At 42.7% G+C, this 17,895-nt stretch overlaps 1 protein-coding gene across 2 annotated transcripts; it reads left to right on the top strand.

The window, feature by feature from the left end:
- The first annotated feature begins 12,725 nt into the window (after window positions 1-12,725).
- On the top strand, window positions 12,726-15,731 carry LOC109904205 (NF-kappa-B inhibitor alpha-like). Of its 2 annotated transcripts, XM_020501413.2 has the most exons (6): window positions 12,726-13,026; window positions 13,827-13,932; window positions 14,090-14,303; window positions 14,499-14,587; window positions 14,741-15,001; window positions 15,242-15,731. In XM_020501413.2, exons 1-6 carry the CDS (start codon window positions 12,779-12,781, stop codon window positions 15,284-15,286), a joined length of 963 nt encoding a protein of 320 aa, XP_020357002.1. In that variant the 5' UTR covers window positions 12,726-12,778; the 3' UTR covers window positions 15,287-15,731. The 2 variants fall into 2 exon arrangements, with proteins under 2 accessions (XP_020357002.1, XP_031643856.1); XM_031787996.1 differs by having other exon boundaries at window positions 12,738-13,026; window positions 14,499-15,001.
- The last annotated feature ends 2,164 nt before the right edge of the window (window positions 15,732-17,895 follow it).

Below are 17,895 nucleotides of genomic sequence, written 5' to 3'. Positions count from 1 at the left end.
GTGGCCTGTGATTGGGTATCCATGTAGGCAGCAGCCTCTCTGAGTTAGTGATAGCTGTTTAGCAGTCTGATGGCCTTCAGATAGAAGCTGTTCAGTCTCTCGGTCCCAGCTTTGTGCACCTGTACTGACCTCGCCTTCTGGATGGTAGCGGTGTGAACAGGCAGTGGATCGGGTGGTTGCTGTCTTTGATTATCTTTTTTGCCTTCCTGTGACATCGGGTGCTATACAGTGGGGCGAAAAAGTATTTTGTCAGCCACCAATTGTGCAAGTTCTCCCACTTAAAAAATATGAGAGAGGCCTGTAATTTTCATCATAGGTACACTTCAACTATGACAGACAAAATGAGAAAATCACATTGTAGGATTTTTTATGAATTTATTAGCAAATTATGGTGGAAAATAAGTATTTGGTCAATAACCAAAGTTTATCTCAATACTTTGTTATATACCCTTTGTTGGCAATGACAGAGGTCAAATGTTTTCTGTAAGTCTTCACAAGGTTTTCACACACTGTTGCTGGTACTTTGGCCCATTCCTCCATGCAGATCTCCTGTAGAGCAGTGATGTTTTGGGGCTGTTGCTGGGCAACACGGACTTTCAACTCCCTCCAAAGATTTTCTATGGGGTTGAGATCTGGAGACTGGCTAGGCCACTCCACGACCTTGAAATGCTTCTTACAAAGCCACTCCTTTGTTGCCCGGGCGGTGTGTTTGGGATCATTGTCATGCTGAAAGACCCAGCCACGTTTCATCTTCAATGCCCTTGCTGATGGAAGGAGGTTTTCACTCAAAATCTCACGATACATGGCCCCATTCATTCTTTCCTTTACATGGATCAGTCGTCCTGGTCCCTTTGCAGAAAAACAGCCCCAAAGCATGATGTTTCCACCCCCATGCTTCACAGTAGGTATGGTGTTCTTTGGATGCAACTCAGCATTCTTTGTCCTCCAAACACGACGAGTTGAGTTTTTACCAAAGAGTTCTATTTTGGTTTCATCTGACCATATGACATTCTCCCAACCTTCTTCTGGATCATCCACATGCTCTCTAGCAAACTTCAGACGGGCCTGGACATGTACTGGCTTAAGCAGGGGAACACGTCTGGCACTGCAGGATTTGAGTCCCTGGCGGCGTAGTGTGTTACTGATGGTAGGCTTTGTTACTTTGGTCCCAGCTCTCTGCAGGTCATTCACTAGGTCCCCCCGTGTGGTTCTGGGATTTTTGCTCACCGTTCTTGTGATCATTTTGACCCCACGGGGTGAGATCTTGCATGGAGCCCCAGATCGAGGGAGATTATCAGTGGTCTTGTATGTCTTCCATTTCCTAATAATTGCTCCCACAGTTGATTTCTTCAAACCAAGCTGCTTACCTATTGCAGATTCAGTCTTCCCAGCCTGGTGCAGGTCTACAATTTAGTTTCTGGTGTCCTTTGACAGCTCTTTGGTCTTGGCCATAGTGGAGTTTGGAGTGTGACTGTTTGAGGTTGTGGACAGGTGTCTTTTATACTGATAACAAGTTCAAACAGGTGCCATTAATACAGATAACGAGTGGAGGACAGAGGAGCCTCTTAAAGAAGAAGTTACAGGTCTGTGAGAGCCAGAAATCTTCCTTGTTTGTAGGTGACCAAATACTTATTTTCCACCATAATTTGCAAATAAATTCATTAAAAAAGTGATTTTCTGGAGAAAAAAAAGCTCATTTTGTCTGTCATAGTTGAAGTGTACCTATGATGAAAATTACATGCCTCTCTCATCTTTTTAAGTGGGAGAACTTGCACAATTGGTGGCTGACTAAATACTTTTTTGCTCCACTGTAGGTGTCATGGAGGACAGGTAGTTTGCCCCCGGTGATGCGTTGTGCAGACTGCATCACCCTCTGGAGAGCCTTGCGGTTGATGGGGGAGCAGTTGCCGTATCAGGCGGTGATACAACCCGTCAGGATGCTCTCGATTATGGATCTGTAAAAGTTAGTCTGGGTTTTGGGTGACAAGACAAATTTCTTCAGCCTCCTGAGGTTGAAGGGGCGCTGTTGCGCCTTCTTCACCACACTGTTTGTGTGGGTGGACCATTTCAGATAGTCAGTGATGTGTACGCAGAGGAACTTAAAACGTTCCACTTTCTCCAATGCTGTCCCTTCGATGTGGATAGGGGGGTGCTCCCTCTGCCTTTTCCTAAAGTCCACAACCTTTTCCTTTTGTTTTGTTGACTTTAAGAGAGAGGTTGTTTTCCTGACAACACACTCCAAGTGCCCTCACCTCCTCCCTGTAGGCTGTCTCGTTGTTGTTGGTAATCAAGCCCACTACTGTTGTGTCGTCTGCAAACTTGATGATTGAGTTGGAGGCGTGCATGGCCACGCAGTCGTGGGTGAACAGGGAGTACAGGAGGGGACTGAGCATGCACCCTTGTGGGGCCCCAGTGTTGAGTGTCAGTGAGGTGGAGACTTTGTTTCAACTTTCATCACATGGGTAGGCTCCTCAGAAAGTCCGGGACCCAAATGCACAGGGCGGGGTTGAGGCCCAGGGCATCCAGCTCGATGATTAGCTTGGAGGGTACTATGGTGTTGAATGCTGAGCTGTAGTCAATGAACAGCATTCTTACATAGGTATTCCTCTTGTCCAGAAGGGATTGTGCAGTGTAATGGCGATTGCATCGTCTGTGGACCTGTTAGGGCAGTATGCAAACTGAATTAGGTCTAGGGTAACCAGTAAGGTGGAGGTGATATGATCCTTGACTTGTCTCTCAAAGCACTTCATGATGACAGAAGTGAGTGCTACGGGGCAGCAGTCATTTAAACTCAGCAAAAAAAAGAAACGGCCCGTTTTCAGGACCGTCTTTCAAAGATAATTCATAAAAATCCAAATAACTTCAAGGGTTTAAACACTGTTTCCCCTGCTTGTTCAATGAACCTTAAACAATTCATGAACATGCACCTGTGGAACGGTCGTTAAGACACTAACAGCTTACAGACGGTAGGCAATTAAGGTCACAGTTATGAAAACTTAGGGCACTAAAAGAGGCCTTTCTACTGACCGAAAAACACCAAAAGAAAGATTCCCAGGGTCCCTGCTCATCTGTGTGAACATGTCTTAGGCATGCTGCAATGAGGCATGAGGTCTGCAGATGTGGCCAGGGCAATAAATTGCAATGTCTGTACTGTGAGACGCCTAAGACAGTGCTACGGGAAGACAGGACAGACAGCTGATCGTCCTCGCAGTGGCAGACCACGTGTAACAACACCTGCACAGGATCGGTATATCCGAACATCACACCTGCGGGACAGGTACAGGATGGCAACAACAACTGCCCGAGTTACACCAGGAATGCACAATCCCTCCATCAGTGCTCAGACTGTCCACAATAGGCTGAGAGAGGCTGGACTGAGGGCTTGTAGGGCTGTTGTAAGGCAGGTCCTCACCAGACATCACCAGCAACAACGTTGCCTATGGGCACAAACCCACTGTCGCTGGACCAGACGGGACTGGCAGAAAGTGCTCTTCACTGACGAGTCACGGTTTTGTCTCACCAGGGGTGATGGTCGGATTCGCATTTATCGTTGAAGGAATGAGCGTTACACTGAGGCCTGTACTCTGGAGCAGGATCGGTTTGGAGGTGTGTCACAGCATCATCGGACTGAGCTTGTTGTCATTGCAGGTAATCTCAACACTGTGGGTTACAGGGAAGACATCCTCCTCCCTCATGTGGTACCCTTCCTGCAGGCTCATCCTGACCCGATCCGTCCAGCATGTCAATGCCACTACACTCGTTCTGTGCGGGATTTCCTGCAAGACAGGAATGTCAGTGTTATGCCATGGCCAGCGAAGAGCCCGGATCTAAATCCCATTGAGCACGTCTGGGACCTGTTGGATCGGAGGGTGAGCGCTAGGATCATTCCCCCCAGGAATGTCCGGGAACTTGCAGGTGCCTTGGTGGAAGAGTGGGGTAACATCTCACAGCAAGAACTGGCACATCTGGTGCAGTCCATGAGGAGGAGATGCACTGCAGTACGTAATGCAGCTGGTGGCCACACCAGATACTGACTGTTACTTTTGATTTTGACCCCCCTCCCCCTTTTGTTCAGGGACACATTATTCCATTGCTGTTAGTCACATGTCTGTGGAACTTGTTCAGTTTATGTCTCAGTTGTTGAATCTTATGTTCATACAAATATAAGTTTGCTGAAAACAAACACAGTTGACAGTGAGAGGACGTTTATTTTTTTGCTGAGTTTAGTTCAGTTAGCTTTGCCTTCTTGAGTACAAGAACAATGGTGGCCATCTTGAAGCATGTAGAGACAGCAGACTGGGATAGGGAGCGATTGAATATGTCCATAAACACACCAGCCAGTTGGTCTGCGCATTCTGCCCGTTAGAAAGAAGACATGGACAGTCTTTATGTTTAGGTCTATACAGTTAAATGGAAACTTTTCTTTATTTTACCTTGTCTTTCTTTCTCCCTGTCTCCATGTATCTAGCTAGACCAGAGAATATAGGCGTACTGCCGTAGGCCGAAAATCCAAGCTGCGTCACAGCCGGCCATGATTGGGATTCCCATAGGGCAGCGTACAATTGGCCCAGCGTCGTCTGGGTTTGGCCAGGGTAGGCCGTCATTGTAATAAGAATTTGTTCATAACTGACTTGCCTAGTTAAATAAAGGTCAAATAAATATATATACAGTCGAATAAAAAAGTTTGGGCACCCCTGACAATTTCCATGATTTCCATTTATAAATAATTGGGTGTTTGGATCAGCAATTTCATTTTGATCTATCAAATAACTGATGGACACAGTAATATTTCAGTAGTGAAATGAGGTTTATTGGATTAACAGAAAATGTGCAATATGCATGAAAAAAAATTGACAGGTGCATAAATTTGGGCAGCACAATAGAAAAATCACATCAATATTTAGTAGAGCCTCCTTTTACTAAAATAACAGACTCTAGACGCTTCCCATAGCCTCTAATGAGTGTCTGGATTCTGGATGAAGGTATTTTGGACCATTCCTTCTTACAAAACATCTCCAGTTCAGTTAGGTTTGATGGTTGCCGAGCATGGACAGCCCGCTTCAAATCATCCCACAGATTCTCAATGATATTCAGGTCTGGGGACTGGGATGGCCATTCCAGAACATTATACTTGTTCCTCTGCATAAATGCCCGGGTAGATTTTGAGCAGTGTTTTGGGTCGTTGTCTTGCTGAAATATCCAGCCCCGTCGTAACTTCAACTTTGTGACTGATTCTTCAACATTATTCCCATGAATCTGCTGATATTGAGTGGAATCCATGCGACCCTCAACTTTAACAAGATTCCCAGTACCGGCACTGGCCACACAGCCCCACAGCATGATGGAACCCCCACCAAATTTTACTGTGGGTAGCAAGTGTTTTTCTTGGAACGCTGTGTTCTTTTGCCGCCATGCATAACGTCCCTTGTTATGACCAAATAACTCAATCTTTGTTTCATCAGTCCACAGCACCTTATTCCAAAATGAAGCTGGCTTCTCCAAATGTGCGTTTGCATACCTCAAGCGACTCTGTTTGTGGCGTGTGTGCAGAAAAGGCTTCTTCCGCATCACTCTCCCATACAGCTTCTCCTTGTGCAAAGTGCGCTGAATTGTTGAACGATGCACAGTGACACCATCTGCAGCGAGATGATGTTGTAGGTCTTTGGTGGTCTCAGGGCTGTTTTTGACTGTTCTCACCATCCTTCGCCTTTGCCTCTCCGATATTTTACTTGGCCTGCCACTTCTGGTCTTAACAAGAACTGTGCCTGTGGTCTTCCATTTCCTCACTATGTTCCTCACAGTGGACACTGACAGCTCAAATCTCAGCGATAGCTTTTTGTAGCCTTCCTCTAAACCATAATGTTGAACAATCTTTGTTTTCAGGTCATTTGAGAATTGTTTTGAGGCCCCATGTTTCCACTCTTCAGAGGAGAGTCAAAGAGAACAACAACTTTCAATTGGCCACCTTAAATACCTTTTCTCATAATTGGATGCACTTGTCTATGAAGTTCAAGGCTTAATGAGCTCACCAAACCAATTGTGTGTTCCAATTAATCTGTGCAGAGTAGTTACAGGTATTCAAATCAACAGAATGACAAGGGAGCCCACATTTTTGCATAGCCTATTTAATTTCATACAACTTAATATTGCTACACTAAAAATCTTTGTCTGGACAATACCCCAGTTCTCAGCTTTTATTAGAAAATGAATGGCATGCCACTGATCATTTTCTGTGATGACAGAGTAAATTATTATGCAGCCTCAGAGGGGTGCCCAAACTTTTTCATACAACTGTATATACTTTTTTATTTGTTGTCCTCTGTCGCCATCTTCTGGTTTCTTGTGATTAGTGTGTCCAAATGCTGTCATATGGGTACTACATACACACTCGATTTTTCACAATATATCAGAATGTCTGATTCTTACAGAGCTGCCTGCAATTTAACATCACGAGCTGAACCTCTATCATTGTGTTGTCTTGCCACAGCACTGTGAACCGCGGCGCATTGAAGCATATGAGTAAAGCATATGATTTGTCTAGTTATGTTCCTCTGTAAACTGGTCATCTATGCATACCCGTTGCAACAATGGTTGATGCGTATTTATAAAACCCACTTAGGCCCCACTCCCCCCTATCTGAGATATCTACTGCAGCCCTCATCCTCCACATACAACACCCAGAACTGCCAGTCACATTCTGTTAAAGGTCCCTAAAGCACACACATCCCTGGGTCGCTTGTCTTTTCAGTTCGCTGCAGGTAGCGACTGGAACTAGCTGCAACAAACAATCAAACTGGACAGTTTTATCTCAATCTCTTCATTCAAAGACTCAGCTATGGATACTCTTACTGACAGTTGTGGCTGCTTTGCGTGGTGTATTGTTGTCTCTACCTTCTTGCCCTTTCTGCTGTTGTCTGTGACCAATAATGTTTGTACCATGTGTTGTGCTGCTACCATGTTGTGTTGCTAACATGTTGTTGTCATGTTGTGTTGCTACCCATGCTGTGTTGTCATGTGTTGCTGCCTTGCTATGTTGTTGTTTTAGGTCTATGTAGTGTTGTCTCTCTTGTCGTTGTAAATAAGAATTTGTTCTTAACTGAATAGCTTAGTTAAATAAAGGTTAAATAAAAATAAAATGTAAGGGATTAAGGGGATTGGATGCATGTTTTAAATAAACGCCCCACAAGAGAGTGGAGCTGAATGGAGAGCGAGAAGTTCTCAGTTTATAAAACTGTTTATAAAACTGTAAAAATAGTGTTTAATGTACAATATTTTCAACAAAATTAGGTTGCTTTTACACCTGTCCCTATTGCAGAATGCAGCCTTTTGACACAGCATGTACTAATGCCAACTTTCATCCACATTTGCATTGGTCCCCTCGTTTGGTGATTGGCATTTAGGCTGTGACCACGAAAATGCATCAGACAGACCTACAATACGTTTTAGCAGGGAAGTTTGGTTAGGTGACCTTATTGTAATTATGAAAATAATTTTGTCAAACAGATTGTGAACCCAAAATTGTCATTTAGATTCTAGAGTGGGGACAATAAAAATACAAATAATTTGATTAAGAGTGTAGGGGCAGATTTATGTAATCTTGTCTAGGAGATTTAGTTTCTATTTACTTTGTTTGATTCTTAACAATGGGCTAAAATATAGGGTAATTACTGTGCTTGTCAGCAAGGACACTACTGTTATTCCCCAAACTTATTTTATTATTCCATTATTCTTCCCAATTTTGCCATTGTAATCACATATTTTAAATCTCATGTGCCTACTTGTGTCTTTGAAAAGTAATTATGTGAGGCAATGTATCTGTGCAGCCATTCATGGAATTTAAAAAATAAGTTATACAAATAAAGACACGGTATTAAATGCTCCAGGAATCAAATATCATTTTTGCCATTTTAGTTTTGTGCACATGCTAGGCAGCTCAAAAACGCGTCATATTTTGTCTATGTAGAGTACGGTGATGACAAGGATCTTCAACTAGTAGGCTTAAACCACCTGAATATTGATATTCATTAGATTTTTCTTGAAGGTTTGAGAAATTAATGGTTATAACAAGAAAAATTTTCAAACACCCATCACTTGGGAAAAATAGATCAGGGGTGGCCAACCCTCCTGGGGAGCAAGCAAGAGTTTCTTCCAGACCCATTTTAAAGAGATTGTTCACCCAAATGACAAAATACGAAATGTTTGTGTCCTTATCTTGAAAGCAGTCTATGGACAAGGAGACCGCAATGTATGATTTGGTTACCCACTGCCATTAACCATGAATATTTCCTGTGCAGAGCCTTGGTCTTTCTACCTGACAACAGGGATCAATCCCTGCTTCCAACCTTCGCACTGTTTCTGGTATTTGCCTGTCTTCTGATCTCATTTCCTTACTGTCAGAATAAACTGTCAAACCAATATATGCACAAAAAATATTATTATACTTTAAATTTCATCCCCCAAATATCGCAAAGTAACAAAGTCATCCAATTTTGAGTATTAATTTAATGTTCAAAGCATCCTGAATACACCTGATCTGTGTTTTTATTTTATTTTTTAAATCCACTCTGGTCATAGGCCTAATGTCAAAATGCCTAGGATTGCAGGAAATTGGCTTTGAAACAGTAGGCTACTATTTTCCCTGTCTAGGGGTTGTACTAGGGGAGAATGAAATTCACATAGAAAATCTCACCCCAAGCTTTCTTCAAAAGTTGGGAGCCCTGTTCTTATGTTATTGAGCATGAACTGATATTTTGCTGTTGTGTAGATAGTGATATCTTCTCATCCCAAGACATGAAATGCATCCAAATCAGGCGTTCTCAGTCTGCCTTTAAATAAGAAAATAAAGCATTCCCTTATATTTCCCTACATTTCTGAGTAAAGGCTAATGGTATGAAAATGTTTGGTCACAGTATTAACATGCCACAGCATATCATCAGAGAACAAAGATTGTGTTATTTTCAGCTAGCCTATATGCTAATACTTTTTGGCTTATTTCCATGCATTTACTATAATTCACTTCTCTTTTTGACCTGCACTGTTAGAGGAATTTTACTGTACCCTGCAATTAAATCTGCAACCTTGTACATGTCACTAATAAACGCCACAATATAACAAGGACAATGTTGAGGAAGTTTAAACAGGATACTGTAAATGATTTACTTTTTCGATAAATGAGTCATTTTAGCCGAAGGATCTATATATATGCCTGTTATCCTATGTGCCAACCCTTTATCTTCTCTGGACAAGAAACTGAAAGGAAACTGCATTCCCCACATTGTTCAAATGTTCGCTAAACCATGGGGAAGGAGCATGATCGTTCTATTTCCCTCTCTCTCTCTCTCACACACACACACACACACACACACACACACACACACACACACACACACACACACACACACACACACACACACACCTGACTCACCTCACCTGGTATGCTTTACTCATTAACTCACTGGGAAGTCCGGAGGAATCCAAAGACAGGAGTCATGATTCATACTGTCACCTTGCCTGGATAAGATGTCACAACGAAATGCCAACTGTAAAGATAAAGTTGCACACAAAATGCACAATGTCATCAATTCGATTAACACACACTACTGTTTTCCATTGGGTTGGACTGGTTGTTTGACAAGGCAGAACACTCATCACTTACATTTACTTACATTTACATTTTGATTCAGTGATTCACTAGTATTAATTATGAGTCACTATTACTGTAGACATGTCAGAATAAGGCTGTATCATAGACATGCCCATTCTTGTCTGCTCATGCCCATTGCTCAGTGTTTGTGTTTCCAAAACTCCTGCCCTGTGGAGTTTTAGGGATTCCCATACATGCCCTCCCTCCACCCTGTCCTCCTCCCTTCCCACAGTAAGATGCAGATTATGGGCTTTAAAGTTGAGTTTTCCCTGAAACTCCCATCCACCCAACAGACATAATCTAACTGCAGCACTAGTGTTGTGAAAAAGGTTTATATTCCAATGTTATGAGACATTTTTTGCAGAATATAGTTAATGGAGATTTGCTGTTCTCTTTGTTGTGAAAATTAAGCTATTCTCAGGCTGAAACTTGTATGTGTGTCTTTTCTGCACGCACACTCAATATTACTGTTTATGTGCAGATAACCCAGGGTTGTGTAATAACACGGTCTCCCATCTTTCCATGCACAGACGTTGTTGTTCCTCAAAAAGTACTTCATGTGCCAGGAGTTTCCTACCACGTCCGGTCCACTCAGTCATGTGACTCCATAGAACATCTAAAGAGAACATGTCAAAAAAGGACTATCATAACATGAGATTAAAGAAAGTAATGACCTTACATACCTAGACTTGAATTAAAGTCAGATTAATCATACGGTTTTGTGCCACAGTGGAATAAACATTTATTTTATTGCACTTTAGGTAATACTTGCCACCGATCTTGTCAAATGATTAATTGTCTTGCTATACAGGTTATTGATCAGATCATGGTTCACCCATACAGACAGAGAGACTAAAAATGGCAACAAACTGGTATTTTTTTCAAGTTCAGCTGGGTCATTTCAGACGTGTCAGTCATTAGTCATGTTCTGTCAGTAAGGTCAGATAAACAGTGGTTACCACCACTAGTGTGTCTGTTCCTGTCAGTGTGGTCTGGTAACACATGGAGACAGTTGATGTGTATGATTGTGTTTCTTCCCGTGTTGTGCAAATAGAAAGACCCCTGGATTTCACTGTGTTGTTCACACCACACACATTAAACAATAGTCGATTGGCATCAAGGATAAATACAGTGTATTCGGAAACTATTCAGACCCCTTCCATTCTTCCACATTTTTTACGTTACAGCCTTATTCTGAAATGGAAGAAAACATTTTTTCCCCTCGTCAAACTTCACACAATACCCCATAATGACAAAGCGAAAAACATTTGCAAATGTATTAAAAATATTTATTTATATAAGTATTCAGACCCTTTGCTATGAGACTCAAAATTGAGCTCAGGTACATCCTGTTTCCATTGATCACCCTTGATGTTTCTACAACTTGATTGGAGTCCACATCTGTGGTAAATTCAAATGATTGGACATGATTTGAAAAGACACACCTGTCTATTTAAGGTCCCATAGTTGACAGTGCATGTCAGAGCAAAGACGAAGCCATGAGGTCGAAGGACTTGTCCGTAGAGCGCATAGACAGGATTATGTCGAGGGACAGATCTGGGAAGGGTACCAAAAAAGGTCTGCAGCAGTGAAGGTCCCCAAGAGCACAGAGGCCTCCATCATTCTTAAATGGAAGAAGTTTGGAATCACCAAGACTCTTCCTAGAGCTGGCCGCCCGGACAAACTGAGCAATCAGGGAAGAATGGCTTTGGTCAGGGAGGTGACAAGGAACATGATGGTCACTCTGGCAGAGCGACCAGAGTTCCTCTGTGGAGATGGGAGAACCTTCCAGAAGAACAATCTTCTCTGCAGCACTCCACCAATCAGGCCTTTATGGTAGAGTGCCCAGACGGAAGCCACTCTTCAGTAAAAGGCACATGACAGCCTCTTTGGAGTTTGCCTAAAGGCACCTAAAGGACTCTCAGATCATGAGAAAGAAGATTCTCTGGTCTGATGAGACCAAGATTAAACTATTTGGCCTGCATGCCAAGTGTCATGTCTGGAGGAAACCTGGCACCATCCCTACGGTGAAGCATGGTGGTGGCAGCATCATGCTGTGGGGATGTTTTTCAGCCTCAGGGACTGGGAGACTTGTCAGGATTGAGGTAAAGATGAACAGAGCAAAGTACAGAGAGATCCTTAGCGAGAACCTGCACCAGATCACTCAGTACCTCAGACTGGGGGCGAAGGTTCACCTTCCGACTGGACAATGACCCTAAGCACACAGCCAAGACAAAGCAGGAGTGGCTTCGGGACAAGTCTATGGATGTCCTTGAGTGGCCCAGCCAGAGTCTGGACTGGAACCCGATCGAACATCTCTGGGGAGACCTGAAAATAGCGGTGCAGCGACGCTCTCCATCCAACCTGACAGGGCTTGAGAGGATCTGCAGAGAGGAGGTGCTTCAACAAAGTACTGAGTAAAGGGTCTGAATACTTATGTGAATTGTATTTCAGTTCTTTTTTTTAAATACATGCAAACATTTTTTTTAAACTGTTTTTGCTGTGTCATAATGGGGTATTGTGTGTAGATTTATGAGGAGATTAAAAAAAGCAATAATCCATTTTAGAATAAGGACGTTAACATAATAAAATGTGGAAAAAGTCAAGGGGTCTGAATACATTCTGGATGCACTGTAAGCAGACATAGGAGTTTCCTAATTGTAATGCAGTTCTGTCTCATTAGGCCTATCATTGTACAGAGGGATTAAATATTTGACAAAATAAAATGTATTGACATGCCTACTCAGCCAATATATGATCTATTCTGCAAGTAGCCAACTACATGCACTATAATTAGGCAAATTTATATTTAGCTTACTTTTAATCAACTAAATGAGTGAATTGTCTTGATTTTATTTAGGCTATTATTTGCATTTATGTAGGATTATGCACATTTCTCAAAACTTCAAATGCCCTCTGCAATGTTCTAACATAAACCTAATCAGTTTTTTTAAGGGGGTTCGTTTCATGTTGGATAAACGGCCACAATAATGATAATGCAGAATTGAAATATGTGACAGTGCAATCCGCCTGGAAATCCCCCACCCTGTGTTGACTCCTCCCCCTCCGGCAACAATAATTTAATGCTGGTGTATGTAAAGTTCTGAATTACAACCAACACAGAAGTCAGTGTCAATGGACCTTCATAGAGCGAGAATCCTCAACCACATGGATTGTAACACTGATTGTCGACATTCTAAGGATGGGAAAGTTAAATCTTTCAATGAAGAGCGGCTGGACAGTGGCCTCGACTCTCTCAAAGATGAGGAATATAAAGTTGTCGTCTGTGAGCTCGAGCGTCTTCGTGTGGATTGTCTCCCACCGCAGAGAGACGAATGCGGCAATGAACCGTGGAAGGAACACATTTCAGAGGATGGAGACACGTACGTTGAGAAACTATAATACCATCTGTGGACATTCAAGTTTTTTTCCATGTCAGAAGATAGTTACACCAAGTCTACTATAAATAATGCATTGTTATTGTTATTTTTAGGCTACATAGGTAACCTAACGGACAGCTCGTTGGGCAATTCGACTAAGGGTCCTGGTTGAAATACCCGAGCCGACAAAGTGAAAATCAATCGATGTGCCCTTGAGCAAGGCACTTAACTCTAATTTGCTTCAGGGGCGCCTTACTACTATGGCATACCCTGTAAAACAATACATTTATAAAAACAAATGAAAACAAATGTTCGCTTATTTTTGTAGTTGAGTAATTTTTGCGCAAATGTTTGGTGTCTTCCTGTGTGCAACAGTTATTATTAGCATTTGCATGCAAAGCAGCCTCTAAACAATGCACAAGGAAGGTATTGAGGGGAGTTACAGTCAGAGTGATTATTATGGTCATTGTGGACTGTACGTAAACAAAAGGCTATCAGAACGGAATGTACTATGGCCGGGGGTCAAATGGGCGGCGCTCACACTCTGCCCCAGCCGGGAAAGTCCCAGGCCTCGTGCCAGAAACCACGCGCTGCAACGTACGCCAGTGCGTCAAGCCACCACTAGTAGAAATAGCTTGAGGGGGAAAAAGTGTGATGTCTATGTAGTGCTGCCGTTAAAGTGCTGCTCATTAAACATTTTAAACCCCTACATGTCATATGCATGTTAATTTATTTTGTTTAGTAATCTGAGCAGTTAAATAATACATCCCTTTTTTCTTATTTATTTTTAAAAATCTATGCAGGCTTCTCCACCTTGCCATTATCCATGAAGCCAAGGACTGTGCAAGGAAGATGATAGAGCTGTCATGCAATGAGCCTTTCCTCAATCAATATAACCACCAGAGACAGGTAAATACAGCTAAAACCTGCACAAATAGATGCATAGGTAGAATACCAGGTGTATGTGTATGTACGAGAGAGTGAAATATATGCACACTTACAATAACGTTTTTTTTGTGTGAGACCCATACTTCCAGTTCCTAACCAAATTCCTCCTCCCCCATAGACTCCTCTCCACCTGGCTGTGATCACAGAGCAGGCTGAGATAGTGGAGCGTCTCCTGAAGGCTGGCTGTGACCCCACGCTAGTGGACGACAGTGGCAACACAGCCCTTCACATCGCCTGCAGGAAGGGCTCTCTCACCTGCTTCAGTGTCCTCACCCAGACCCAGGGCTGCTCTACCCAGCTCCCAGCCATTATGGCCACGCCAAACTACAGTGGTAAGAAGGGTCTAGTCTATTTTCTGTTACTTGTTTCAGCTGGTAGGGAATCTGTGGCCATACTGAAACTAAGCAATTACTAAATAATGTTTAACAACTGCAGTAATTACAGTTACTACACAGGTATAAGGGAAGCTTCATGTAAAATGTTATCCTTTTCTCTGACCATTGGTCTTCCTCTGCTCTCTGTTTCAGGTCAGAACTGTTTGCATCTGGTCTCTATCCATGGCTTCCTCTCGCTAGTGGAGAGCCTTGTTGATCTCGGAGCTGACATCGATGCACAGGTATGCATGCAGCAGCTTAGTCTTTCTTCAACCCTACCCTCACAAAAGTCCACTCATTTGACTATAATGTCATGCACATTTAATAAAAAGCATCCAGATGATGTGTATTTTCCGTTAACTTATTTGGTACTTGTTTGTCCCTTGGTGTTCCAGGAGCAGTGCAATGGCCGCAGCCCTCTCCACCTGGCTGTTGACCTACAGAACCTGGACTTGGTGCTGCTCCTGGTCAGTAAAGGGGCGAATGTCAACAGCCTGACCTATGGCGGTCACACGCCGTACCACTTGACATATGGACGCCAGAACGCCTCCATCGAAAGGGAACTGTATGAGCTGACAGCTCAGGAGCTGAGAGAACTGCCAGACAGTGAGTCTGAGGACAGTGAGGAAGAGGAGGGACAGTCTGATGATGAAGTGGTGAGTGTGACTTAAATCTGATGTGAGTTTATTTGGACTGTGAGTGTGTGACACATCGCTACTGTGTGTGATTGCTTATGTAGGGTATAGGGTTTTGTCATATAGTTGTGTAGTGATACTAAACTGTGAAAATGGTTCAGCATATCTAGCTGTATGTCATGAGTGAACCCAGCAGATTAGACATTTTAGATAGTCATGAGTGAACTTGGCTCTAATCCACCTTCTCCTTTCCTTTCGCAGGTGACATGTTGGTATGATGACGTTCAATGGAATGGGTGCCATTAGAAAATAGACCACAGAACCTCCAAAGAACAGTAGTACAGGCAGAGACAGAAGCTCATCTGTGCACAGGCTTTAGCTTTGGTACAGTCGCATGCCGATGTGGTGCCAACCTCAGAGGTAGAGGATGGCAGAAGACTGGTACAGCAGGGGTACAACAGACTGAGAAAGTGATGATGGACAGTGTGAACCACTGAGAAGATGCCAGATAAACAAAATGGATGCCAATAAATAAGTCTTTATGGCTCTGAAAGAGACTCATTATCACAGCATACATCCAACCAACGATGTAATAACACCTACATGTATGATATTGTAAATGGATGTGAATACAAAGATTTATATTTTTAAATGTGTAAAGTTTGACTATTGTAAATGATTTCCATTGTTTGTGGAAAGGTAAAGCAAGCCACACACTCCAGTAAATTAAAACAATACATATTTAACATGGCCTTGATTTCTGGTGTTTTTCCATCTGTTGGAGATTGATGAAAAATATGGTAATTTTTCAGAACTCAGTCATACCTCTTTACGAGACTGAATCATGCAATTATTGTTAAATAAATTACACAGATGCTGAAAGGTCAGTGTTAAAGACTAACACACTATTATGCAGATAAAATGGCACATCACAAATGCCCGAACAGAATAAGGGACTCAAGTCCCAAGATGCTGGTCTATCAGGCTTGTGAATGAGTTACAGCCATATGATGAGCTGTACCATCTATTCATAGACTTGTATAGGTAATTAGTATTTTTTATTATAGCTGAGCACACTGGCATTTCCTGTAAGGGTAGGGCCAAGACTGGCAGCAGTGAACAATTTCCCTGGGGAGTCAGAGCTTCCCAGACATAAGGAAGTCTCAGATGTTTAACTTGATTAAGGTCATGTGATGAGGGATATACAGTAACTTTGATTACCTGTGTGTGTGTGTGTGTGTGTACAAACAGTCTGGTAGAACTCTTGAGACTATTGTCAGTGTGATTATTGTCATGCGTATAAGTACAAGCTTAAAAGCTCATGGGAATCTACCACTGAGCTACTGATTTTCATACTACAAAGATGAGTCATTTTGCCTTGTCGGTCTACTTTTCAGTGGTGCATTCTCAAAGAAACCTCTGCAGGTGAAGGCAAATTATTTAGTCATAGCATGCTCCCTCAAAGCCCGAAGTGATCAGGAAACACAAGAGGGACAGGCAGGCCATTCAGAAAAGAGTCCCGAGGGGGAATAAGAGAAGCTCATATGACTCGGCCTGACAAGGAGAAATGACAAAGCCTTCGGATGGAAAATCCAGACCGTCTTGATGAAGGGGAATATACAGTGCATTTGGAATTATTCAGACTCCTTGACTTTTTCCACATTTAGTTAGATTACAGACTTATTCTAAAATTGATTAAATATTTTTTTTCTTCATCAACCTACACATAATACCCCATGACAAAGCAAAAGCAGGTTTTTAGAATTTTTTCAAATATACAAAACCCCTGAAATATCACATTTACTTCAGTATTCAGACCCTTTACTAAGTACTTTGTTAAAGCACCTTTAGCAGCAATTACAGCCTTGAGTCTCCTTGGGTATGACGCTACAAGCTTGGCACACCTGTATTTGGGGAGTGTCTCCCATTCTTCTCTGCAGATCCTCTTCAAGCTTTGTCAGGTTGGATGGGGAGTGTCACTGCACAGCTATTTTCAGGTCTCTCCAGAGATATTCGATCGGGTTCAAGTCTGGGTACTGGCTGGGCCACTCAATGACATTCAGAGACTTTGTCCCGAAGTCACTCCTGCATTGTATTGGCTATGTGTTTAAGGTCATTGTCCAGTTGGAAGGTGAACCTTGCCCCAGTCTGAGGTCCTGAACACTCTGGAGCAGGTTTTCATCAAGGATCTCTCTGTACTTTGCTCTGTTCATCTTTCCCTCAATCCTGACAAGTCTCCCAGCCCTGAAAAACATCCCCACAGCATGATTCTGCCACCACCATGCTTCACCGTAGGGATGGTGCCAGGTTTCCTCCAGACATGACACTTGGTATTCAGGCCAATGAGTTTAATCTTTGTTTCATCAGACCAGATAATATTGTTTCTCATGGTCTGAGGGTCCTTTAGGTGCCTTTTGGCAAACTCCAAGGAGGCTGTCATGTGCCTTTTACTGAAGAATGGCTTCCGTCTGACCACTCTACCATAAAGGCCTGATTGGTGGAGTGCGGCAGATAGTTCCCCTTCTGGAAGGTTCTCCCATCTCGAGAGGAACACTGGAGCTCCATCAGTGACCATCGGGTTCTTGGTCACCTCCCTGACCAAGCCTCGGAGCTCTACGGACAATTCCTTCGACCTCATGTCTTGGTTTTTGCTCTGACATGCATTGTCAACTGTGGGACCTTATATAGACAGGTGTGCCTCTTTCCAAATCATGCTCAATCAATTGAATTGACCACAGGTGGACTCCAACCAAGTTGTAGAAACATCAAGGACAATGAATGGAAACAGGATGCATAAATGTGAACACTTATGTAAATGTCATCATTGAAGATGAGGTAATTCCATTTTAGGTGATTGCTAAAAATCAGAGTTGTCTTTGATAAGACATTTGTGGATGTGAGTATTAAGTTTTTAA

The sequence above is a fragment of the Oncorhynchus kisutch genome, linkage group LG14 (genome assembly GCF_002021735.2).
Source record: "Oncorhynchus kisutch isolate 150728-3 linkage group LG14, Okis_V2, whole genome shotgun sequence".
Classification (NCBI taxonomy): Eukaryota; Metazoa; Chordata; class Actinopteri; order Salmoniformes; family Salmonidae; genus Oncorhynchus; species Oncorhynchus kisutch.
Note: the sequence above shows the minus strand (reverse complement) of the source record. Positions and strands in the feature narration are given on the sequence as shown.

What these genes read in the sequence shown, in the direction of transcription:
- LOC109904205 (XM_031787996.1), top strand. Translation starts at nt 12,779, where the DNA reads ATGGACCTTCATAGAGCGAGAATCCTCAACCACATGGATTGTAACACT. An exon ending in ATTTCAGAGGATGGAGACAC is followed by an intron (nt 13,027 to 13,826) that starts GTACGTTGAGAA and finishes AAATCTATGCAG; the next exon opens with GCTTCTCCACCTTGCCATTA. An exon ending in GACAGTCTGATGATGAAGTG is followed by an intron (nt 15,002 to 15,241) that starts GTGAGTGTGACT and finishes TTCCTTTCGCAG; the next exon opens with GTGACATGTTGGTATGATGA.